A 27,692-nucleotide genomic window follows, 5' to 3' on the forward strand; every position below is an offset into this window, starting at 1 on the left:
AACCATGTTAGGCCAAATACAGTAGCTTCCCCCTTACCCCAATTTTTACAAGCCTATTAATGCCTCATTTATCTGCTACTGTTGGGGGAATACACTATCAGTTTACAGAAGTGAATCTTTCAGGTAAACAAGCATTTCAGTTATAAAATTTTTTTCCTTCTTTAACTAACTTAAAATTTAAAAAGCTTTCTAAAGTGTATAAAAATTAACTTGATTCTTAAATCAGAGAATATTGATCATAATCTACCATCTCTAATGACTACTGTCATAGTTCTAACATAAAAATCTCTAATAATAAAAAAGAGAAAATTCCACCAGATGTTATTTCCACAGGTATCCCATAGCATAAAGAAAAGATCTAAGATAACTTGTCTATACTAATGTGTCAGTCTTGTTCTTTAATATTTTCACTATGAAAAGACCTTCTATACTATGTAAACAGTACGAAATGACAGAATAAACTAAATAAAAAGTTCACATACTTGCCAATGTCTTAATTATATGAACATAAATCTAATATACATTATAAAATTACATATAAGATGTATTTTAAAGTATATATAAAAATAGAAATTATAGAAGAATGATATAAATATTTCTAAGTAATTTTATATTTCACTGATTAATTAACGCAAAAATATTCTTTTTTTTTTGGAGACAGGGTTTCACTCTGATGCCCAGGCTGGAAAGCAGTGGCACAAACATGGCTCACCGCAGCCTCAAATTCCCAGGCTCAGGCCATCCCAATGTCTCAGCCTCTGAAGTAGCTAGGACTACAGGTGCATGCCACCATGCCCAGCTAATTTTTAAATTTTTTGGAGAGATGGGGTCTGTTTATGTTGCCCAGTCTGGTCTCAAACTCTTGAGCTCAAGCGATCCTCCCACCTCAACCTCCTGAAGTGCTGGGATTACAGGCATAAGCCATCTCACTTGGCACAAAAATATTCCTGCTGCTACTTTCGAATACCAAAATCCATGGATGCTCATGTCCCTGATCTAAAATGGTATAGTATTTTCACATAACCTATGCACATCCTCTTGTATTCTTTAAATCATCTCTACATTACTTCTAATACCTAATATAAGGTAAATAAGATGTAAATAGTTGTTATACTGTATTTTTAAATTTTGCATTTTTTTATTGTTGTAGTGTTATTTTTTATTGTTTGTTTTTTCCCAAATATTTTCCATCCACAGTTGGTTGAATCCAAGGACATGGAACTCAAGCAGATGGAGGGCCCACTATATTGAATATGTTTCAGTATAATTAACTGAATATGCTTCAATGAGTTTCTAAAATGTTGATTAACCAGTTAATTCTGATACTTTGTTTCAAAGACAACAGTTGAAAACATATACACAATCTGTCCTTTCAAGGCAATGATGATATTTAATCTCATATACTTTGAAGGAATTCAAGTTATGGCATTGCTACAGATTCAATGCTTGTGACTCCCCAAAATTCATGTGTTGAGATCCTACTACCCAACGTGATTGTATGTGCAGGTGGCAACTTTGGGTGGTAATTAGGTCATGAAAATGGAGCCCTCATGATAGGATTAGTGCCATTGTAAGAAAAGACACAAGAAGGACAACCTCCCTCTATCTCTCCCTCGTATAACAAGGATATAACAAGAAGCCTGCTGTCTACAGACTAGGAATAGGGCCCTCACCAGTAACTGAATTGGCCAGCACCTTGATCTTGTACTTTCTAGCCTCTAGAACTATGAGAAATAAATGTTTGTTATCTAAACCACCTATGGTAATTTGTAATAGGAGTCCAAACAAAGACAGGCATTTTAGCTTACATTTTAAAATCAATATAGCTATTATGCTACCTACTAAACACATTGGCATATGTTTTGAACTTCTTTAAAAATGCACTGGGCCGGCGCAGTGGCTCATACCTGTAATCTGAGCATTTTGGGAGGCCAAGGTGTGCGGATCACTTGAGTTCAGGAGTTCAAGACCAGCTTGGCCAACATGGTGAAACCCTATCTCTACTAAAAATACAAAAATTAGTCAGGTATAGTGGCAGGTGCCTATAATCTCAGCTACTTGGGAGGCTGAAGTGGGAGCATCACTTGGACCTGGAGGTGGAGGACCAGCTGTGAGCTGAGATCACATCACTGCACTCCAGCCTGAGTGACAGAGCAAGACTCCGCCTCAAAAAAAAAAAAAAAAAAATATATATATATATATAGAACGTTATTTCCCCCACTTAGAGTTTCTCAATCACAAAACTGGATGAAAACAAACCTCATTCTCATAGATTATGAATTATTTTCAATCATGTATCCTTTCAAAAGAATATGTTGAATTAAAACTCATAGAATAAAAAGCCTATGATCCTAAATAAGCATCAAGTAACCACTAACACCCTTATTCATATAAAAGGCTTCTCCTGTATTCAACCACATACATTTTTCTTTATACTTTCTTCCCCTAAAGAATGTTTATAAGCCCTACAAAACCCTATGAAAACTGAAGGATTATACTGTGCTTTAATTCTTTGCTAAAAACATTTCTAACTATAAATACCCAAATGCCTTTTGACAGAAATGTCACCTTCACCCTTATTAAATAACATTTAAAAGAAAACATACAATATATGGTTAGCAACTTTTTTTTAAGGCTTAGTTATCACTTATGGCTCGCTTGTATTCAGGTATGTAAATTAATGTAATTAATGCTATGGATTTCACTTCATGAATATTCATAAATGAAATGCTATCACTATCATCCCTATTAATGACTGTGTACTGAATTTTTAGCATTTAGGCTGAAGGAAAACACTCAGCACTAAGAAGATTGCCTGCCGTGAGCAAATGGGCCAAAGGAAAAGACGCTCTTTCCCTTAAGGTTATGATTATGATCATAAAGTTTGATATTTAACAAGGTTAATTAGTGTTTTTCAAAACAAGAGTTGAGAATCTTAAATGATTTTTAACCTACTCCCTAAGCATATGTGTATGATAGGAAATAAGTTGAGACCTCATTTAAAGAGATGTTCTCTTCATTTTTTTTTATAGGTATCTCATTTTGTAAGTGAGAATTAGGTCTAGTGAGGTGGCTCATACCAGTAATCCCAGCACTTTTGGGAGGCTGAGGCAGGCAGGATCACTTGAGCCCAAGAGTTCAAAACCAGCCTGGGCAACATGGTTAAACTCCATCCTGCCGCCAGGCGCGGTGGCTCACGCTTGTAATCCCAGCACTTTGGGAGGCCAAGGCGGGCGGATCACGAGGTCAGTAGATCGAGACCACGGTAAAACCCCGTCTCTACTAAAAATACAAAAAATTAGCCGGGCGTGGTGGCGGGCGCCTGTAGTCCCAGCTACTCGGAGAGGCTGAGGCAGGAGAATGGCGTGAACCTGGGAGGCAGAGCTTGCAGTGAGCCGAGATTGCGCCACTGCACTCCAGCCTGGGCGACAGAGAGAGACTCTGTCTCAAAAAAAAAAAAAAAAAAAACTCCATCTCTACAAAAAATACAAAAGTTAGCCAGGCATGGTAGTACACGCCTGTGGTCCCAGCTATTTGAGAGGCTGAAGTGGAAGGATCACTTGAGCCTGGGAGGTTGAGGCTGCAGTGAGCAGTGATGATGCACCAGATAAGGCAAGATTATGTCAGCTAACAAGTCAAACCTGCCCAAACCACACTGCCAACTCAATAGGGAGAACTACCTCTTTCAAATGACACACTATTAATGGGTAGAATAAAAGGGAGAAATAGCTAAAGTTTTTATATTGAGCATGGGAAGAGGGGAAAAAAAGCTAGATTCTATATAAACAAAAATGTATGACTAGAATGGCAAAATAAGGCTAAAGAAAACAAAACAAAATTTTTCTGTCTGCAAATTACATCTATGACTTCAATAGTCTGGGATTTGAATTCAATATTCCTGGCCTTACAAATAAGATTAAAACCTAAAGCCATGACAGTATAGGAGAAGGAGATGAAGGAAAAAAAAAAAATATATATATATATACATAAAATATACATAATATATAATACGTATTATATATTAATATTATAATATATTAATATATATAATACGTATTATATATATTAGTATACATAATACATATTATAATACGTATTATGTATACTAATATATATATATAATTTTTCCCCTGAATGCTAAACAATACATACTTTTCTCTCAGCAAAAAGGGTGTTGTGTTAAACACTATAGTAAGTCTTCAAATCTAATAATTTAAATGAGTTAAATTTAAATGAGTTAAATGACTAATAAATAATAGCTAATAATAGACTAATAAATAAACCTAATTTTCTTTTTGAGAACAGACTTCCATTTGTGGTAAAATATCACAGGTGAAAGAGGTAAAATGTTCCAAAAAAAGGAATTCCTAAATGGACCATAATGTCTTCCTATATGTGCTCATGAATCCAAAATTCAAAGAAGGTCCACAGAAATGCAAATTACACAAAGAAAACAAAGTCCTACGTCTAAGGAATGCTATACACAAAATAAAGATAAAAATAATTCTAATATGCAGCCATAAAAAAGAATGAGATCCTGTCTTTTGCAGGGACATGGATGGAGCTGGAGGCCATTATCCTTAGCAAACTAACACAGGAACAGAAAACCAAATACCGTATGTTCTCACTTATAAGTGGGAGCTAAGTGATAAGAGCTTATTATGAACACAAAGAAGGAAACAACAGACACTGGGGTCTACTTGAGGGAGGACTGGGGGAGAAAGGAAAGGAGCGGAAAAGATAACTATTGGGTACTGGGCTTAATACCTGGGTGATGAAATAATATGTACAAAAAAACCCCATGACACATGTTTACCTATGTAACAAACCTTCACATGTACCCCCAAACTTAAAAGTTAAAATAATAATTCTTAATAATTCTAACAATGTTTTGACAGAACACAATCCAGCTTATATTCCATAGTTTTTTTAGTGAGTGGCCTATAGCTTTAATATAATTTCCCATAGAAACAAAACATTTTTAAAGAAAGTACATATATACCCAAGCAGGTCTATCACAGATCATTTATCCCATACAGTTGAAAAAGTAATTATGTAATATACAGTAAAGAAAAAGAGAAGGTTTGTTTTCCCATTTTCACATAGGGCCAAAATTGGTCTATAACCTGGTTTTAATATCCAAACTGTTACATGCTTCAAAAATATACATCCTCTACTTTCTGCAACCCACCTCCTCTTTTATCTCACTTCCCTCAAATCAAAATTTCCATTTCTCTCATTGTAGGTCATCTTACTAGCACAACATATTTATCTGTTCTACTGTTGGTGAGTATTTAGATTCCAATATTTTTGCAATTGCAAATAATGCAGCTATAAACATTCCTTTTTTTTTTTTTTTTTTTGAGACAGAGTCTCCCTCTGTTGCCCAGGCTAAAGTGTAGTGGCACATTCCTGGCTCACTGCAACCTCTACCTCCTGGGTTCAAGCAATTCTCATGCCTCAGCCTCCCGAGTAGCTGGGATTATAGGTGCGCACCACTATGCCTGGCTAAATTTTTTGTATTTTTTGTAGAGATGGGGATTCATCATGTTAGACTCCTGACCTCAAGTGATCCACCCACCTCAGCTTCCCAAAGTGCTGGGATTACAGGCGTGAGCCATCACGCCCGGCCTAAACTTTCTTGTACATATCTCTTAACACACATGTGTAAACATTTTTGTTAGGGACTACACCCAGGAGAGGAACCGACAGGTCACGGGGTATGCATTTCTTCAACTGCAGTGGTACTGACAAATAGTTTCCAAAGTTGTGATGCTAGCAATTTCCATTCCTTCACCTCTTGAACAACACTTGCCATTGTCAGAGTATAATTTTGATCAATCTGGATAGTATAAAATAGCATCCCATTGTAGTTTTAATGTGTGTTTTCTTGTACTAACGATATTAAACTTTTCTATTATTTTTCCTTATCATTTGGATATCCTCTTTTGTGAGGTTTCTGTTCAGGTATTTAGCCAATTTTTCTATCGCATTGCCTGCCTTTTGCTTATAAATTTGCAGAAGTTTATTATATTATATATTCTGGATACAGATCCTCTATTATTTAAATTATTGCAAATATCTCTGCCTATTGTGTAACTTGTCTTTTCACACTCTTAGTGGTATATTTTGATAAAAGTTCTTAAATCTAATGAAGTTTAACTTATTAATCTTTTTCTTTATGACTGTGTTCTGTACTATTTACAAAATCTCTGCCTATCTCCAGATCATAAATAGAATCTCTCGTGTTATCCTCTTTAATCTTTCACATTTAGGAACAGGAAAAGACTTTTGTGTATGGTATGGGGTAGTGATTTTTTTTCCTTGTTGAATATCCATCATTAATTAAAAAATTTTAAAAATAAGCCTGGTAGAATTTCAGCCAGCATCAAAAAATTAAAATATAAAACATTTCAGGCACTTAAAAAAATACAAAGATATATTAATACTTTTTCCTCACTTCCCATCCCCTTCTACCTAATGGAAGTAGATGAGGGTAGATTAAGCAGTTGTGTCACATATATGTTTCAGCCCATCTTGGAGTTTGCTTATATGGGCTTCTCATATTTGATAACAGTAATAAGCACAATAACAGCAGTTAACATTTATTGCATGCTTAGCAGGTGTCAGGCTTAATGTAAGTGTATTATTACTCATGTAATTCCCATAATAATCCTATAAAGATATATACTGCTATCCCTATTTATTTATTTATTTGAGACAGGGTCTCCCTCTGTCACTCAGGCTGTAGTGCAGTAGTGTGATCACAGCTGACTGCAGCCTCAAACTCCTGGGCTCAAGCAATCCTCCCACCTCTGTCTCCCAAATAGCTGAGACTACAGGTGCATACTACCATGCCTGGCTAATTTTTTGTATGTTTTTGTAGAGACGGGGTTTCATCATATTGCCCAGGCTGGTCTCAAACTCCTGGGCTCAAAACAATCTGCCCGCCTTGGCCTCTCAAAGTGCTGGAATTACAGGCACAAGCCACTGTGCCTGGCATACTGTCCCTATTTAATAAATGAGGAAACAGAATGAGAGGATGTTACATAATCAGTGGCCAAGCTCTTAACTACTCTCTCCCTCATAACTTCAGTTTCTAGACTCACAGATTCTCCATCATAAACAAGTGTTTTCATAACAACTTTCATAAGGTGAGATAACAAGACATATATTCTTCTTCCTATTTTATATTTAGGTTTCTAATAGATTCATATAAGGGAATACTCTGCATAATAAATGTAAGTAATTATGTACTCCTAATTTGGCAATATAGGAAAAAATACAAGAGAATCAAATCAAGATATCTTCTTCTGGAAGTAACATGGGAATAGTTATGGTTAGCATTACTGTAATTCTGTGAACTAAAGAATGTCAAAAACTGAGTCACTAGGATTGTAGTCTATATGGCTGCCTTAGAATGCCTCATAAACCTGAAATATGTTAACTGAGGAACATTTTTTCAAGGCTGAAAATTGAAGAAAGTTTATTCCATTACTTTGGTTGCTATAAGAACTTAAGCATATTTTCATATTATTCTACTTGAGTCCAGCCTGTATTCCTTACAAAATTTTAAATGTTACAAAGGAAAAAGGAGGATAAATTTAGAATTCTGAAAATAAAATCCATTGATACATACCATTTTACAGAATGAAGGAGCTTGAAGGCTTCTCAGAAATACATGAAGATACTCACTTTGCTAAAGGGAAAACTGAGTCCTAAATAAACTTGTATCAAATCTCAAGGACAGTAAAGATCAGATTTCACAATGGCCATTAGTGGACATTAATCTGAATCCTTAACCTTCACAAATGTGTTTCTATAAAATTCTAATAATTATGTATTATTTCTATTGAGTTCTATTTTCTCAGATTTTGCTCCTATAATAATGTACAGGAAAATATACACTTAAGACTTTAATTTTTATTTCTCTGTACCTAATCCTCAGTAGAAAGACTATCTTCTATGTAAGAGGAAACATTAAACATTTTAGCTGAGCGCAGTGGCTCACACACACTGTAATCCCAGCACTTTGGGAGGCCAAGACCAGTGGATTAATGTAAGCTTAGGAGTTTGAGACCAGCCTGGCAAACATGGCTAAACCCGTCTCTACTGAAAAAGAAAATTAGCGGAGCATGGTGGTTGTATGCCTATAGTCCCAGCTATTCAGGAGGCTGAGGTGGGAGGATCACCTAAGCCAGGGAGGTCAGGGCTGCAGTGAACAGTGATTGTGCCTGGGTGACAGAGTGAGACCCTGTCTCCATCAAAAAAAAAAACAGTGTCCTGAGACTCTGAGGTTCTTCCTTTGGGGACAATGTAAGAATACCTAAGACCTCTACCAGCTCTCCAGAAATTCTAGATCGCTGTACTATCTCACTGGTTAAGGAAAGGCAGAGAAAGCACTCCCCATCACTCTGGATACCAATCAGAGACCCAGGGAAGAAAAAAATGGTGGTTTTTGTCACTGTCCATTTCCTAAATATCTGACAAGACCCTTGAGGCCACCCATCCCAGCATAAAAGCATCAGCGCTGCCACTGAAGACAGGCAAATCATTTTGAATCTGTCTTAAAAAGAATTCACAGCAGTAGCAAAATTACATCACTTTCCTAAGGATGAAGAAATGTGAAGGATGCAGACTCAGGGTGCCAAAGATTGCAAAACAAGCTTCAGATATGGCCTCTAGGAAAATTGCCAGGGGCAAGAGAGGTGGGTGAATAGAAAAGTAAGCAGCAGAAAAACTGAGGAGGAGAAAATGAGTTGAGACTTTTAAATTCAGTTTACAATGTTTTAAATAAGCTAAATGAAATATTCCCCAATTACAAATATTAAGGAAACTTCCAAGGAGAGCTATACCAATAGACACATGCAACACTGCAAAATATCTTCTTTTGAAATGCAATTTTTCAAAATTCAAGAGCAAATTTTCACAGATGTATATGCTACAAAAAATAAAATTAAATTCAGTAAGAGCTCTCTAAATATTTCAATGTCTCTTTTTTAATTTTATTAAAAATTTTTCACATTCTTTCCTTTTATTAAATGTAGTTTTATAAAATTTTATTTTAAAAAAATCACTGAATTGAAATAAATCCGAGGACTGTTGTGCGGTTGGGGGAGGGGGGAGGGACAGCATTAGGAGATATACCTAATGCTAAATGACGAGTTAATGGGTGCAGGAAATCAACATGGCACATGGATACATACGTAACAAACCTGCACATTGTGCACATGTACCCTAAAAAAAAAAAAAGAAAGAAAGAAATCCATCTATTTTTAAAGGATCTGAGACCTCATAATGGAAACAAACTTTTTTCTTTTTTTTTTTTAAGACAGGGTCTCACTCTGTTGCCCAAGCTGGAGTGTAGCAGCACAGTCACGGCTCACTGCAACCTCAACTTCCTGGGCTCAGGTGATTCTCCCTCCTCAGCCTCCCAAGTAGCTAGGACTACAGACACACACCATCATACCTGGCTAATTTTTTGCATTTTTTTTTTTTTGTAGAGATGGGGTTTTGCCATGTTGCCCAGGCTGGTCTGGAACTTCTGGGCTCAAGCAATCTGCCTGCCTCAGGCTCCCAAATGGCTGGCATTACAGGCATAAGCCACTGTGCCCAGCCTGGAGATAAACTTTGACGGCAGCAGATAAGAGTTTTTCTGAGACAAAAGAAGCTAAATTGCAATGAGTTACAACACATTTTAATCTGTAGGAAGCTTTATTATACATCAAGCAAACAGTTAAAGTATTAACACAAAACGTAGATATAATAGTTTCTTTTCCATTTTCAATTTACTTCAACCTGACTACAAAATGTCCTTGTTCCTTATGTAAAGTAGAACTGTAAATTCTAATTAGTTTCACAGGCAGAATCATCATTCCATGGAGCTCAAGTAGAAGAAAGGTTTCCTAACCAAGTCTTCCCAAAGTGAACTACACTTAAACATATCTTGATGTTTCATTAACACATTTGGTGAAAGTGAACAATAACAGCAAGCCAACCCTGGCTACTCACCAATGTGGCAGCAATGAAGAAAGAGCAGACATAGCCTCTTTCTACAGCATGCACATTTAGTAGCGCGCTCTCTCTCTCTGTCTCTCTCTCTGTATCCTGTCTTCTTTATCCATGCCCTCCCCATGTCCCCTTGCCTAGTATGGCATCACACTCTCCTAGAGAATTATGAGGAACACGGGTTCCATGTCTATTAGAGCAGGAAAGTACCAGGAGGACAATGACTGGCCCTCCTAACCCTTACCCACACACAAAAGCAATGTGATCATCTGCTACCACTGAAACTTCCTAAGTGCTATAGAAGTAGACGTTTCAACTTAAAACAAGATTTGTTAAAAACTGTTCCATTCCACTCTTCAAGGTAATTTCATGGATTTTCTTTTTCTTACCAAGATAGTATTTGTAAAATCAGAAATGGGACTGTATGAATTTTACAGGACTCAGAAGCTACTGTTTTAATCATTCTTAACATTTATAAAAACCAAAACTAATTATCAAAAATGTAATAAGTCAAGGTTTTCTTTCTGGTTTCACTAATTACTTTTTTTTTTCCTGGCTGTAATCTGTAAGGCACAATCCCAGTGAATGATTTATTTCATTTGAGGGAAGTTTTTTAATTTTAGAAACCCTATAAATATCAGTTTAATGATACAAAGTAAACCTAACACTAATCTTTAAATGTGACGAGGCAAATGAAAAGAATGCTAATTCTAAGGGGAAGGGGGTCAAACCCATGTATGTTTGAACTCTTATTTTCCTTATCTGAACAAAACAAAAAACAAAACACAAACATAAATCTAGTTATCTCATAAAAATATTCTATAGGCTGGGTGTGGTGGCTCATGCATGTAATCCCAGCACTTTGGGAGGCCGAGGCAGGTGGATCACCTGAGGTCATGAGTTTGAGACCAGCCTGCCCAACATGGCAAAACCTTGTCTCTACTAAAAACACAAAAATTAGCCAGTTGTGATGGTGCATGCCTGTAATCCCAGTTACTTGGGAGGCTGAGGCAGGAGAATCTCTTGAACCCAGAATGCAGAGGTTGCAGTAAGCCGAGATCACACCATTGCACTCCAGCCTAGGCAACACAGCCAGACTCCATCTCAAAATATATATATATATTCTATAAAAGTGGGGGTAACAGTAGTTCTATAAAGGTAATCTTTAAGCTAAGTAAAGTCTTTCTCTGGAAAGTAATTTTTAATTTTTACAGCATTCAGAAGCTGTCAGCTCCTATTTAGTCTACTAGTTCAGCGTTTTTTTAAGGTGATCATATTTATGAGATTACTCATACCTGTCTCTGAAGTTCTGCCAGGTTGTAAGGTAAGGCCCCCTCAGCCAATGGGGCTATTCTCTCAATATCTGCCAAAGTCAAGCGCCTTCAAGAAAAATATAGGAAAGAATTGTTAGACACTGACAAACTCCTCACACCAAAATCATCTTTTCTCAAAAAAAAAAAAAAAAAGTGAACTATAGTTTAAAATCATTACTTCTCTATTTACACAGATCATTTTAGTGACAAAAAAAACCTTTTAACTCTGTTTTCATCAACAAAAACCAAAAGGCTCCAGAGAAATAATGTGGAGTGCATGAATTTAGTAAGACTCCAGTGATAGATATTAAAATCAAATAATTATTGCCAGAAGCAAAAGTATAAAGGTTGACTGTCCCTACCCACTAAATGTGTCCCCTAAGGATACCTATTTAAAGCACAGGTGCAAAGTATCTGGGAAGGATACATATAAATCTGATAAATACTGGTTGCCTCCAAGGAAAGGAACAAGGGTAGGAGGGAGACTTTTTTTTTTCCAACGATATGTTCTTTCCAACCCTTTTGAGTTTTTTGTTTTTTTTTTGAGACGGAGTCTCGCTCTGTCACCCAGGCTGGAGTGCAGTGGCGCAGTCTCAGCTCACTGCAAGCTCCGCCTCCCGGGTTCACGCCATTCTCCTGCCTCAGCCTCTCCGAGTAGCTGGGACTACAGGTGCCTGCCACCAAGCCCGGCTAATTTTTTTGTATTTTTAGTAGAGACGGGGTTTCACCGTGGTCTCGATCTCCTGACCTTGTGATCCGCCTGCCTCGGCCTCCCAAAGTGCTGGGATTACAAGCATGAGCCACCGCGCCCGGCCCCCTTTTGAGTTTTGACCCATTTTTAGGCAGGAGAATAGGGTCTGGAGACAGGGAGCCTTCACTTCAGCCTCTGATTGGTCATGGGCCAAGTCTTCATTTGTGTAGGATGTAACTTCAGCCTCTGATTGGTTGTAGGCTGAGCCTTCACTTCAGCCTCCAATTGATCACGGGCTGAGCCTTCACTTCAGCCTCCGATTGGTTGTGGGCCAAGTCTTCATTTACATAGGGTGTAACCAATAGGAAACCTCTAATGGGTACTTAAACCCCAGAAGATTTGCAACTAGGGCTCTTGAGCTGCTTGCTCAAGCCTGCTCCTGATCTGTGGAGTATACTTTTACTTCAATAAATCTATGCTTTTGTCTTCTATTGCTTTGTTTGTGCATTTTGTCCAATTCTTTGTTCAACATGCCAAGAAACTGGACAACTTGTAGTCAAGACCCTCCACTGGTAACATATCTTGGCAAGTCAGCCAGGAGGTAAGCCCAAATTTGGGGATTTATTTTTCTTTGCTTTGCTTTTGCTCTTTTTCTTTTCCTCTCTATTGAGCCTTCATTTGCGGGCACAGGCTGGAGCTATCTCCATGCAGAGCTCCCTCCACTCCACAGAGGGGAACACTTTCTGCTCTCTTTCCCTTTTCCAGCACGGGACCCTCCACAGACAGCAACTAAGCATGAAGGTCTCTGGCCAGGTCCACTATCCCGGGAGACTGAAAGGTATCCACGTGGAAGCACCTGACCACCACTGCCTGGTTTGGGTGAGGGACCTGAGTCCTTTTCTTTTTTTCAGTCTTTCAGAGGCTGTTGCCTAGTAGATCCTTGGTAATTGAGGGCAACTAGCCAGAGCCACTCTCTGGTGTTACCTGAAGGCCAAGAAGTGAATGGGGATAGCTGCCCTGCCCAGAATGGGGAAGTACTCTTTTCTATCTTTCCTGGTTACAGTCCCTAATCCCTACATGTGATGAAACTGGCAGTGGCAGCTCTTCCAGAACAAACTCACACATGTTTCAGTCAACTTAAGCCCTCTTTTCTTATGCCAAATTCTCCTAAGGAGTTAGCTTGTAATGACAAAGGATATCTCTTAAACGTTTTGACTTCCCTTATCCTACTCGATCTATTCAACTTGATGAGGACTTTTGGGGCCCACAATCTTTAGAATACATTCTACATCTTGTTTCTTTTGTCATCACCAGATTATTTTTATAGAATGGCCTGCCCTTACACAGGGTCCACTGTCATGGTGGTGGATTTTTAAACATTCCCTCTCTTGTCGAGGGCCTGAGTGGAATATCCAACACTATTATTTCATTTTTCATGCTCAAAATCTACCTTTCCCCCATGAGACTACCTGTAATCCACATGACAAAAGAAATCCATCCAACCTCTAGTTCCTATTATTAAAGTTCATGGCTATCACTTCAGTGGAACAGGAAACCATGGCCTTATCAAATTATATGGATGCTAGAAGTCAAGGCCTTCATCCGGGGACAAAAGTAAAGCTCACAGTGGGTCATCAGTGGTGGAGAGAAGCTTCCCAAAGTGGTACCAGCACCCATCTAAGGTCAGAGACATCTGACAGACTAAGACGGGGCCCTAAAGGGGGACACCCCTGAGGACCCCAATCAAGGCCCAGAGTTTTTCCAGGGGGATGCCCCAGGTAAAATTTGAGTCACCAAATAAGCTAGGTTCTCTTCTTTCTTCCAGACCACTATGGGCAACTCTCCATCCATTCCACCTGATTCCCCACTTGGCTGCATTCTCAACCACTGGAATCAATTTGACCCTGACAATCTAAGGCGAAAACATCTGATTTTTTTTTTTAAGCATAATACTGTATGGCCCCAAAATTAGCTAGACAGCCGGGAATAATGGGGAGTCAATGGAAGTCTTAATTACAACGTCATCCTGCAATTAGACCTGTTTTGCAAAAGGCAGTGTAAATGGTCAGAAATCCCATATGTGCAGGCCTCCATGGCCCTGTATCAAAACCCAACCATCTGCAAAACTCTCAGAACCTGCCCCAAAAGGCAGGTTCTAAGGCAGAACTGGATATTGTGGATGACCTCCTTTTCGCAAGGGCCACCTGTCTCTCAGGGGCAATGGCAACCACCCCCATATAACCCCTTGCCAAGTGTTTCTGAGGCTCAAACCCAAGAGCTAAAACCAAGGGCCCTGCTAAGTCCCCCTCACATTCACAGGGGAACACCCTATTCAACTACCTCTATAGCCCTGCTATCCCTTAGGGAAGTAGCAGAAGCCGAGGGGCTGGTCTGAGTGTAGGTCCCCTTCTCCATAAATGACATACAACAATGTAAAGAAAAAGCTAGGAAGCTATTCAGAGAACCCCAGAAAATTTGCAGATAGGTTCCAAGCTTTGACCTTAGCCTTTTGTCTCTCATAGAGAGACGTTCAATTCATTCTAGCAATTTGTTGCACCCCCTTGGAAAAGGAATGAATCTTTGAGGCCACTTGCCGAGAAGCAGACAATTTATTTGCTCAAAACCCTCAGGGTAATCGCCCAGGCCCAGACACAGTCCCCGCTACTGATCCTAACTGGGACTATAACACCCCCATGGGAGTGAACAACTGGGCCAAATTTCTTAAGGCTCTCCTTGGAGGAATGAAAAAGGGAATAACTAAAGCAGTAAATTACGATAAAGTAAGGGAGGTTGCACAAGGCAAGGAGGAAAATCCAGCCATGTTTTATGGCAGGCTGGAGGAAGCCTTTAGAAAATATACCAATCTGGATCCTTCCTCTCCTGAAGGCAGTGTTGAGCCCTCTTTTGTTCCTGGTATTACTACCTTCAGTATGAACTCTCTTGCTAGTTATTACTCCGTTTAGAAGTTTGTACATTTTACTGACTACTTTATAGAAACAAATAATCTATATTGCATCATTTTCAAGCCCACAGAAATGGATAAGCCCTATAATCTTGACACATTTCAATTATGTTTAACGTTACAAGCATGTAAAACACTACTGATATATGTAAGAATATGTATAAATACCATTAGATAACTTATTTTGAAGAGATATTCTCTAAATTTTTGTTCACAGTAGATTGACTGCAGTTTCTTAGGTATGTTTCTCAATATACTTTCTCGATGTTTTAAAGCATATAGAAATTTGAATACTGTTTAACCTCATGTACCCCTTTGTTTACAGGTTGCTTTATACACATGTATTTTTTCTTCTTTTTTTTTTTTCTTGAGATGGAGTCTCACACTGTTGCCCAGGCTGGAGTACAATGGCGCAATCTCAGCTCACTGCAACCTCCACCTCCTGGGTTCAAGCAATTCTCCTGCCTCAGCCTCCAGAGTAACTGGGATTACAGGCGCACACCACCACACCTGGCTAATTTTTTGTATTTTTAGTACAGACGGGGTTTCACTATGTTGGCCACACTGGTCTCGAACTCCTGACCTCATGATCTGCCCACCTTGGCCTCCTAAAGTGCTGGGATTACAGGTGTGAGCCATCACACCCAGCCAGGTTGTTTAATATTTCTGAGGATTAAAGACATCATGGCTCCCTTTAAGATTCAGTAATATTAATAAAATGTGAGATATATAGGGTTAGAACCCAACACTAAATTGCCAAGGAAAATTGTTAAATTATATAGCTGTAGAGCAGGAAATGAAACCCAGGTTGTAAGCTCTGAGGGGGCAGGAAACCTGTTGGTGAAGTACACCATGAGCTACCACACAAGTGCATCAGTGACTGAGCAGTGAGCTGCAGAGCCTAGCTGTATATGAACGTGAATTTTTAAACTGCATTGTGCCTCAGTTTATCCATCTTTAAAACAAAGTTTTGTTTTTCTTCTCAGTTGACTGGACTATTTCCTCGGTCTATCTTCTTGCCACTCTTGATGCCCATGAAAGGACCTAAGGGAGCCTGGAACTCCTTGGGAAAAACAGAAGGTGCCACAGACCCCATTTTAGGAGAAACCCCTGTTTTCCTCATGGAACCCCAAGAACTGTAGGCAGACAGGTCCCTCTCAAAATCTAAGGCTCTGCTCAGTTTTGCATCACCTTACCTGACCTTTTTGACTTTTGGGAGCATCAGAAATTACTTTAGTAGGAAAGAGAGATATAAAGAAAGTTATAGCTATGAAGATGTATTTATGATAAGGAAGGTTATGAAGAAAAGAAATTTTATATGAGAAAGAATCTTGTATGGCAAATTCTTGTCCTAAAGTAGAATGCCTAATTACTTAGGAAACAGGGAAATATAGGACAAGTCAGAAAGTCTAAGCACGTCATAGATGGTCTGTGGAAGTTGTGATAGGGTTCATAAAGTGGGAATGAGGCTGGGCCCAGTGGCTCATGTCTGTAATCCCAGCACTTTGGGAGGCCAAGGTGGGCAGATCATCTGAGGTCAAAAGTTTGAGACCAGCCTGGCCAACATGGCCATCTCTACTAAAAATACAAAAATTAGGCAGGCATAGTGGTACACACCTGTAGTCCCAGCTACTCAGGAGGCTGAGGCACAAGAATTGCTTGAACCCGGGAGGCGGAGGTTGCAGTGGGCTGAGATCATGCCACTGTACTTCAGCCTGGGCAACAGAGCAATACTCTGTCTCAAAAAAAAAAAAAAAAAAAAAAAAAATTAAAGGGAAAGAAAAACTTAACAACAGCTAGATCTTCCCCTGTCTACAACTGTTGTGTGTGTGATGTTTATATAAAGGAGCTCTAATTAATTGGCTTAAAATCTACACCCTAGAGATTAACCCTTCACATGATCATGTAAGCTATGCAGTTACCCAGACTGTATCATTTGGTAAACCTGTATGGTTTCATGGAAACCATTCCTAGTTCAGGGCACTTTAAAGGACACACAGTCTAAGTACTGCCAAGATAGGCCCAGTAGCTGTGTTCACATTTTCCCTTGGGAAAAACTATACTAATCCTGAGACACCTAGTTGTCTTTTGGTTCCCCAGTACGAAAATACCTCTAGGTGGTTGCTGGTGGACACTAAGTGTAACCACCTCCACTGGAAAAATGCTGCTGGGGCAACTCAGGATACTTCCCAAGGTCCTTTCCAGCCTTTAACCAGGGCCACCTTAGCAGGGACCTTAATCACTTGGGAAAGTGAAAACAACAAACCCATATGTTCACCATAGACAACAATTTTTGTCTTAAAAAACAAAGATCCTTTTTCCTGTATGGAACTAGTTGTACTTATGTTTATCAGCCAACTGGATTGGAACCTGTACACTTGTATATTTACCCCCTTAAAATCAACACAGCTCCCAATAACCAGTCTCTCATTATACCTTTAACTGCAACTGCCAAGCACAAATGAGCCATCCAACTCATATCCCTTTTGGTAGGGCTAGGAATAACTGCAGGAATAGCAACAGGAGTTAGTGGGCTTCCAACTTCCCTATCCTATTACCAATGCTCATCCAAGGATCTTTCAGACAGCTTGGAAGACACTGCCCAAAGTATTGTCACCTTATAAAATCAAATAGACTCCTTGACAGCAGTTACTTTACAAAATAGAAGGGGACTGGATCTCCTAACTGCTCAAAAAGATGGCTTATGTCTTTTCCTATAAGAATGTTGTTTTTATGTCAACCAATCAAGATTAGTAAGGGATGCCACTCGAAAATTAGCTGACAGGACTTCTAAAATATAACAACAGCTGTCCACATCATAAGGCTCCTGGTCAAGGGCACTAAGCTGGGCTTCCTGGCTCCTTCCCTTGGCCAGCCCATTGTTAATAATTATACTTGCATTGACTTTTTGGACCATGTTTGTTAATCTTTTTACCAGATTATTTCTTCTCACCTAGAGACGATTATGAGCTTCAAATGATCATGCAGCAGGGCTTCTAGTTCCAGATGATGATGCCCGCCCTGGCCACCAAGAAGTCACCCTATCTCCACTAGACAGAGCAGTGCTAGAGTTTCATGGTCCCCAATAGGTAGGGACTGTGCCCCAATCAGCATGAAGTAGTTACAGAAGAAAGACTATTGGTCCCTCTGCCTCCCATAAAGATTTATGAAGATCACGTCTCTCAGGGGGAAATGAGGCAGAAGAACAGTTTATTTGAATAGTTTACAATATAAATTCCAAGAGAAAAAGACAAGCAGATATAACAGAGGAGAAGAAAGAAACACAGGAAGGGTCTGGACTCAGGGAGCCTTCACTTCAGTCTCTGACTGGTCACAGGCCAAGTCTTCATTTGCATAGGGTATAACTTCACTTCAGCCTCTGATTGGTTGCAGACCGAGACTTCAGTTCAGCCTCCAACTGATCATGGGCCAAGTCTTCATTTGCATAGGTAACTTCACTTCAGCCTCTGGTCACGGGCCAAGGCTTCATTTACATAGGGTGTAACCAACAGGAAACCTCTAAAGGGTACTTAAACCCCAGAAGATTTGCAACCAGGGCTCTTGAGCTGCTTGCTCGAGCTCACTCCCACTCTGTGGAGTGTACTTTCATTTCAATAAATCTATGCTTTTGTCTTCTGTTGCTTTGTGTGTTTTGTCCATTTCTTTGTTCACCATGCCAAGAACGTGAACAACTCATAGTCAAGACCCTCTACTGGTAACAATGTGAATGCACTATTGTTTCCCAAAACCTTAAATTCCATGAACTAGCTATAAGGTCACTTTACATCCAGTTTTCAGAACTATTTTTTGAAATGTGTCATCATGAAGGAAGATCAAAACCTTTGTTTAAAATTGTGAATTACAAGCCGGGTGCAGTGGCTCACGCCTCTAATCCCAACACTTTGGGAGACCAAGGCGGGTGTATCATCTGAGGTCAGGAGTTCAAGACCAGCCTGGCCAACATCGTGAAACCCTCTCTCTACTAAAAGTACAAAAATTAGCTGGGCATGGTGGCGTGCGCCTGTAGTTCCAGCTACTCAGGAGGCTGAGGCAGGAGAATCGCTTGATCCCAGGAGGCAGAGGTTGTGGTAAGCCAAGATTGCACCACTGAACTCTGGCCTGGGCAGCAGAGCGAGACACTGTCTCAAAAACAAAACAAAACAAAACAAAAACAGCCATAAGTCCCATTTCCCACAGATCCTTCTGGATGCCCATAGACAAGGGTTTTTCTTTTGGATTTGCGTGTGCTTTGTTCTTTTACATTTATAAAGTAAAGGCATAAAACATCTGAGCTTGTCTATGATGGTAACTCTGATGACAATGTCATAGGCATATCTCAAGAAAATGATACTCTCGGCCAGGCACAGTGGCTCATGCCTGTAATCTCAGTACTTTGGGAGGCCAAGGTGGACGAATCAGGAGGTCAGGAGTTCGAGACCAGCCTGACCAACATGGTGAAACCCTGTCTCTACTAAAAATACAAAAATTAGCTGGGTGTGGTGGCAGGCACCTGTAATCCCAGCCACTCAGGAGGCTGAGACAGGAGAATCACTTGAACCTGGGAAGCAGAGGCTGTAGTGAGCCGAGATCATGCCACTGCACTCCAGCCTGGGTGACAGAGAAGGACTCCATCTCAAAAAAAAAAAAAAAAAAAAAGAAAGAAAGAAAATGATACTCTCCAACACAAAATGGCATATACCATTTAGTGAAGGACCATTTACAGTGAACCAAAAAGATTACAAGATTCTTCCATGTATCTTAGTCTATTTTATAAAGTTAAGAATTTGGGCAAATTTCCACAAATCTCTTGAAATTCGTAACATCTCCAGACAGCCCAGATTAAATCAATCTTTTTCCCTCCCTTTCTTCTTCTCACTTCCCTTCTCTTCTCTGTCAGATTTCTTTCTTCTCTCATTTCCCTCTCTCATTCACCTCAACCCCTTATTCCTATCTCACCTCACTCCTGCCTTCGCTTCCCTCCCCTTTCCTTCCCTTCCTTTCTTCTCTCCCTTGTTCTCTCCTTTTCCCTCCCTCCATCATCTTCTCCCTCTATCTGTCTTCGTGTGTTTCTTTCCTGTCCTTTGTTACATCTGCTTGTCTTTCTTGGAATTTATATTCTGAATATAAACTATTCAAATACATGGAAAAAACTCACGTTAGAATGAACTAAAAGGACACAACTGCTTCATATTTTAGAACTACTCTATAATAAATATCATGAAGAATTATTGAAATACTTACCCTGAAGCATTATATAAGTCTGCAAGCTGATACAGAATATCAATTTCTAGTGGTGTGACTTGTCCATAGCGTATGGCACTCTGGGCAAATTCCTCTGGAACAGAGAAAAAAAAAAGTTAAAATCTTGAATGATTCTTAATATATAACAAAGTTCTACCTTCACCAACTATAATATAACCTGAAAGCTATAGGCATTTTAGTATCATTTTTAAAATCTAAAATTGAATTTAAATATTTAAGTTCAACTATACAAGAATACGCATTTCTGAAGGCTGGTAAAAGATAAAATGTTAAGATGGTAAAACAGCAAAACAGATGAATTAACTTCAAGAATAAAACAATCTCTTTAGAATCTCCTCTTATCTTGCTTATTCACTTCGGTCTCCAGAGTTATAATACAAAAAAAGTGGGTGTTCTCCAGTCATTCAAAACATCCTAATACCACTCACCAAAAGGAGTAGGCTTGCCCATCTTTCTGTGGCAACTCCTTCCTAGTACAAACAAGCTGCTGCCACAGTGCCACTGACCTGTTTGACAGATTGGGCCAAGGTTCTTTTCAAAACTGTCAAAGCCACTTTTCCATTCCTGACCTCAGTATCACATTAAATCCACCTGGATTTTTGGAGCCCAAGTAAAGCATACATACACATGGTAACATACTTTCTAGATCTGGCTTTAGAGTGGTAAGCTTAGATCAACATCATGCCTCAATGAAGAAAAGTGAAAATGCTGAGATTCTTATTTATGTATATTTTAAAATCTTACCCTTTGTGACTTCAACATCTTTCCTTGTGCCAGCTAGAGTGCTATATATCTTACGAACAAGCTCCATGTTATTCAGTAAGGAGTTAAATGCATTGAAGTAGGAGAAGCTAACCTGGTGTGAGATACTTCCTCCAGCTGCCTAGAAAATGACAACACAAAAAGTTTAAAAAACAAACAAAAACACATTTATGGACACTAGACTTTTCTCAAAGAGGATCCAAAGGAGTCTTCACTATTAAAATTATGTTAACAATCAGTCCATAAATACAAGGAAAGTATCACACTGAAACAGTGCACTGCATGCCCTCAGGGAAGTCTATGTAATTTAGGTTTTAAGGAAGAAAGCAACATCTGGAAGTTGGACTTCTTGGTTCATCAACCTATAAGGTCAAAAACAACAAATATAATTATCACAGATCAAAACAATAGTTATTTAAACAGGATCTTCAAGACCCTCAACTGTGAAACTCTTGCTAGTCCTGGATAAAGAAAACATCATTGCACAATCTATGGAACACTTTTTAACCTTGTTTTTTTCCTTCATACACATACACAAAAACCAACTGTTGACTTCAAATTTTAAGACAATTTTATTACATCAACTTTTCCTAATTTTTAAGGCCATTGTTATAATTAAAATACTTAACAGCCTGTGCTAAACTCTAAATTTGGATCACGAAGGGTACAATTATCAAAACCTCCAAAAAATGCAGAAAATCTGGAGAGAATGTATTCACTATTGAGTTATGTCTTCAATGGAATAGTGCAAAAGAGGCTCTCTCATGCCTGAGATGGGGGGCAACGTGGCCTTCATTACCTTTGCAGGATGAAGAGGTAATTTGTTCTCTGCCCACCACTTGGACATAAACTCAAAAGAGAATATTTTGCATAGTTTGCAAAAGCCTCATTTCCAATCCAGAAGTCAGAGGAACCCATATGATTGAAAACATTCTCCTTTAAAAATGCAAAGAAATGCTTATGTAAATACCAATGTGACAACTTTAATCATAAAGGTCTATTACAAATAGTGTAGGTAATGATGAGCAAATATATCCCACCCCACCACCCCTCACACACATGCCTTAACCTAAATACAGTTTATATTTGTGTTAGCCTGAATTTGGATACCAGCAACCCAAAAGCTGGACTCAAATTATTTCATATAATCCTCTGAGGATTAGAATTGGCTTTTGGTAAACTGAGGCTGTTATAGTAGGTCTACCTAACCTAGTTGGAAAAGATTAAATGAGCCCCTCCCTCTAGGGTTCTCTCCCCTTCTCCCTCCTTCCCTCCCTTTCTCTCTTTCTCTCTCCCTTTATCCCTTTCTTTCCTTCTTTCATCTTTTTGGTTGGGGTATGAGGTGAGGGCAGGGGAGTGGGGGATGGTGTCAAGGAGGTGAAACGTGTAGGAGAAAGTGACATGCTCCATGTTCAGATTCACTGAAGAAAAAGAACAGAAGTTGATCTTTCTACCCCTGTCTAAATCAGGGATAATGATCTTCAGCTGAAACAACAAAGGCACTCATTGGCTTCCCTCCATTCAAAACAAGCAGTAATCAAAAACTTATACATAAGTACAATGCATGGACAAGAAAACGGGTAAGTGAGGAAAGTTTCACCACTCTATGTGAGGAAGTGGATGACATGAGTTTGCTATTGGTCCAGATGATTACTTTATAGAGATTAGCAGTTTGACAGAACAAAAAACTATGTCTGGTGCATACAGACTGAATGCACAGGTGAAGGGGCAGAGAGAGGAGTGAGCCACAGAGGCTGATGGCCACATATTTCCTCCATACCTTCTGCCATGGGCATGGTTATTAATACAGTGCAGAAGCCAGTGACGATCCCTCCAGCAGACAGCACCCTGAAGGCAACAAAGGAAGGAGCCATCTTTATAGCAAGACCTTGGCAGCCTGGTGGTGTGGAAAGAGGCCAAGATGAAGGCAGTAGTGTCTGGGAGAGTTACTGCCCACTGGAAAAAGTAATTGCTCACCCTTGTCTATAAACTCGTTTCCCTTGAACTGGACTCTGTAAATGGAAATAAACAATTTGGAAATACATGAGAGCAAGATGGTGGCTCTGAATAAAACTATGATCTGGAAAAAGATAACTTACCATCACCTCTACCTCCATTACACACACACATACATACATTCACGCACACACACACATGCACACACACACACACCTGTTTACTTTCTACCAATCAAGCATGAAATTTGAATAGTTGAGAGTCATATGAGTCCCTGGAGGCAATCCAGGACTCAATGGATCAAAAGGTTTGAGGAAATAGAAAGTTAAAGAATTTGCTTTTTACTTACTGAAACTAAGTTCTCCTCCACAAAAGGAGTAAGCATGTGAGATCTAATGGTAACCATGATGTCACTGAAATCCAGACCAGAAATCATGCCACTTTTGCTTTTGTCTTTGAGTGCAAAGGCTTGTCTTGCATGTTCCAATTGCAGCTCCTGTGAGGAAATTAGAAATAGGGCATTAAGCTGGTTAAACACATTCCAAGTACATGGTTTGGAAAGGAAGGAAGGACAGATATCCTTCCCACACATGTACTTACTACAAAACAAACAATGCACAGATCTGAATTTACAACAAAGCTTTTAATTTCTTTCAAAAAGAATGCACTTTCTTAAAAATGTACTACATATTACTCCTCAGGAAAAAGAATGAATGAGAGCACATCAATAAGGTAAGAAAAAATAACCCTTAGATTTTACTTGACAAGTTTTCATTACTGAAAACAGAGAACAATGTTTTTGGTGCTTCATTTCAGCCTTTAAAATATACAGTAATTTATCTCTCCTGCTTGAAGGCTTACCTGTCATCAAAGAGTACTTCATGAATTAAGAGTTTAGATTCATTTTCAGTTTTTCAATTTTAAATGTTGCAATCAAAGTCTCTCCCTCTCTCATTCTATAAATGAATTAGAGACCATTTTTTCAAACAAATTTTTCAAATAAACTCAGTGAGAAACTCTACTAACTGGTAAGTGCAATACTCAGTCATTCTAAAATGAAAGTCAGGAATAACAAACTGCAAAAGTAGTGTTCAGCTATCACTGGCTCTGGGCACCGTTACTTATAAACTGTTAAGACAGTCCAGAATATCTCTGAACTTTTGAACTATTGGGCAACCAAACTTTGTAGTAAGTGATATCCACAAAAACAACAAAATGTTCCAGTAATCCCCTGTGTACTAGACAAAAGTCAAAATCAGAGCATTTCTGTTGTGGGGATCCATGACTAAATACAAGAAACTTGTTAGCAAACACAACAATGGTGCTGCTATTGGATGCTACCGTCACACTCTTTGCAATTCTGTAAATAATAGTCATATCTAAGTATATACATATTATTTAAAGATTACATAATTTTCATTCACATTTACTCATCAAAGACTACAAATTAATGTTGCTTTACCTTTTCATGACATTAAAAGTAGTTTTTATAGAAGTCACATCATTTTTATTTAATTATATTTTCCTATGGACTTGTGATAACTCATTCCATTTTCCCATGACCTCAGCTCCAACCACTTCACCCTTCAAATGAGTGGGAATTTTCAATCCAACTACATCATTACATGGATTGAAATTGGTCCCCATGGCAAAGATATTCCTAAATAGCATCAAAAGTAGACACAGGTTCACTCCCTATCTTATATGCCTTTTTCTTTCCTTCTACCTCTTTTCTATCTCTTTCTTATGTCTGTCTTCCCTATATGTCTTAATCTCCCAGAAATATCAAATGGTAGCCATGGGTACAATTTAGCCTTATTAATAACACTCAGTACTAAAGAAGATGTGGACCTTTACCTTCAAGATGAAGCAGAATACTCACTGAAGGAGTAGTGTTGGTAGAATAGACTGTCTGTTTTCTATAAGGTCAACAGTTAAAGGACTCTTATTTGTCTTTTAAAGATACATATTTGAAGGATCACAGATGAAAAAATCATAGAGTATGTGCATCTGGCTTCCAAATGATCCTGCAGGAGGCAGGGTAGAGGGTATAGACAAAAAAGATTGGCCAAGAAGTGGTAATTATTGAAGGTGGTTATAGATAGGTCCAGGAGGTTCATTACACTATTCTTTCTATTGGCCAAGAAGTGGTAATTATTGAAGCTGGTTATAGGTCCAGGAGGTTCATTACACTATTCTTTCTACTTTTAAGTATATTTGAAGTCTTCCAAAATAAAAAGATATAAAAAAATAAAATTAATGACTTAAAAATGAGAAGTTAAACACAGAAAAAAAGGAGTTACATATATGTGACTCTCAGTTTATACACTGTAATTAAAACATCAGGGTATAATAGATACTGTAAAATAGCCTCTGTAAATACAAGGAAAACAGTGAGAGAGAGAGAAAGTAATCTTTGGAAGAATCTTAAGCACTAGTCAGGCAGACATTTCCTTTTTTAAAAAAGTCAGCTCTCAAATGCATATATTTTCAACTTTTCAAGTTTGAGAATTTTATAAGGTGAGTTAGATAAGCACTAACAGGGAAAAGAGTTAGAACAAGCACTGGCATCTCCAAATACCCACACCTAAAGCCCATAGTTTCAAATCTGTGATCATCCAAATGAAGAAAAACAAAACTGTGGGCTTATAAAAGGTAAAATAAATAAATCCTGGGTTAAAAAGGTAGGTAGGTAGGTAGGTAGGTAGGTAGGTGGATAGGAGAACTAAAGGAAAGATAAAGAAAGGCAGTTATGCTGAAGGGAGAGATCCTATGCCCTTGAAAATGCATTTCATCTAATTATGAGATGAAAATTAGCAGAGCTTCAGAAACAGTGTGACTTTGGATGAGACTGAACTTGTACATTTAACTCCACCGTCCTCCAAAACTCCACTCTCCACTAAAATAACAATAAAAGAACAAAACAAAATAAAACAGAAACGCAAGGACAAAGACAACAGAAAAGGAGAAGATGGCAACTATATTTTTAAGATCAGAAAGCAGAAAAGCAAATGACAACTGACTTAATGGACACAAAAAAACTAAGCATAAAAAGCCAAAAAGGAAACCAATGTACATGACAGGATTCAGTTATTAGCTGCATTGGTACCTCTGGAAGTGATGGTGAAGACGGAGCTGAAAACAAGGGGCTTAGCTGGAGATGTCTGTTTAAGAAGCAGTTAGTTACCTGCCTTACTCCAAATAAGGCCTCCACCCTTTCCCAACCTTGGCAGAAGACTAGAGGTCTACTGTCTGAGGAGTTTAACAGAGGATCTCTGAACCAGCATAGACCACACACAGTTGAGAGGGAGAATACTACAGTGAAAAAAGGTAGTAAACTGAAAGTCCTTCTGCAAAATTGAACATTGAGACCTCCAACTACTTATTACTCAGCAACCAAAACATCAAAAGCCAGATCTAATATTCCAGATTGGAGACTAGATAATTTTTCCCTGATTCCCAAACCCGAAATAAAAGACCTAGCCTAGGCAACATGGCAAAACCCCATCTCTACAAAAAATACAAAAAATTAGGCGGGCATGGTGGCACACGCCTGTAGTCCCAGCTATTCAAGAGAGGATCGCTGGAACCTGGGGAAGTCAAGGCTACAGTGAGCCATGATCCTGTCACTGCACTCCAGCCTGGGGGACAGGGCAAGACCCTGACTCAAAAAAAAAAAAAAAAAAAAAAAATAAGAAGGAAAACAGAGACCCAAACAAAGAGTAAAAATAAATAAATAAATGTGGAGAAAGCAGACACCATGCAAGAAGAAAACTTTAAAAAAGCAACAAAGAAACCTGTCTTTAATATCTTTGAAGAAGTGAAAGAAAAGAGTGCATCCATGAAACAAGAACAGTATGCTATTTTTTAAAAGGAATATTCAGAAAACCAAAAAGAGCTCTTGAAAATTAGAAATACAGCAGAAATAGAAAACAGAAGGCTCAGAAGGAAAATAGGAGAGAAAAGAAAACTAAAAGGTCATAAATGTAACATTTAATAGTCCTAGAAACTAAGAAACTAGAATAAGAAAAGTAATAAAATTTTCAAGAATTGAAGGACATAAGCTTCCAGATTAGAAAAGCCCAATGAATGAAGAGCCCAGACCAATGAATAAAAATAAACTCACACCAAGGAATACCATTGTGAAATTTCATAAACACCAAAGAAAAGAAAAAATATTAAAACACTCCAGAGTCGGAGTGGAAAAAGTTTCAAGACTAAATTAAGAATGAGAATGGCACTGTGGCAACACTGGAAACTAGAAAACAAAAGAGCAATGCTTTCAAAATTATAAGGAAAATAAACTCCTACTAGAATTCAATAACCGGCCAAACTATCTTAGCGTAATGGTGGAACAAGAGGGATTTGTTTGTTTGTTTGTTTGTTTGTTTGTTTGTTTGGAGATGGAGTCTCACTCTGTCACCCAGGCTGGAGTGCAGTGGCCTGTCCTTGGCTTACTGCAACTTCTGCCTCCCAGGCTCAAGAGATTCTCCTGCCTCAGCCTCCCAAGTAGCTGGGATTACAGGCGCCTGCTACCACACCTGGCTAATTTTTGTACTTTTAGTAGAGACGGGATTTCACCATGTTGGCCAGGCTGATCTTGAACTCCTGACCTCAAGTGATCAGCCCGCCTTGGCCCCACAAAGTGCTGGGATTACATGCAGGAGCCAAAACACCCAGACTGTTTGTTTTTTGAGACAGTGCTCACTCTGTCACCCAGGCTGGAGTGCAGTGGTGG

At 38.8% G+C, this 27,692-nt stretch overlaps 1 protein-coding gene across 2 annotated transcripts in view; it reads right to left on the reverse strand.

Moving 5' to 3' along the window:
• The window catches only part of SLC25A12 (solute carrier family 25 member 12), a 112,782-nt gene that overhangs the window by 34,414 nt on the left and 50,676 nt on the right, over positions 1 to 27,692 (reverse strand). For both annotated transcript variants that reach the window (XM_030802870.1, XM_003253705.4), the window contains exons 6-9: positions 23,304 to 23,450; positions 20,981 to 21,119; positions 20,216 to 20,309; positions 11,304 to 11,388 (exon numbers count right to left, since the gene is read on the reverse strand). In XM_030802870.1, coding sequence (XP_030658730.1) covers positions 11,304 to 11,388; positions 20,216 to 20,309; positions 20,981 to 21,119; positions 23,304 to 23,450 — 465 coding nt within the window. The remainder of the gene's footprint in view (positions 1 to 11,303; positions 11,389 to 20,215; positions 20,310 to 20,980; positions 21,120 to 23,303; positions 23,451 to 27,692) is intronic.

Source organism: Nomascus leucogenys, chromosome 22a, assembly GCF_006542625.1.
Source record: "Nomascus leucogenys isolate Asia chromosome 22a, Asia_NLE_v1, whole genome shotgun sequence".
NCBI classification, from domain to species: domain Eukaryota; kingdom Metazoa; phylum Chordata; class Mammalia; order Primates; family Hylobatidae; genus Nomascus; species Nomascus leucogenys.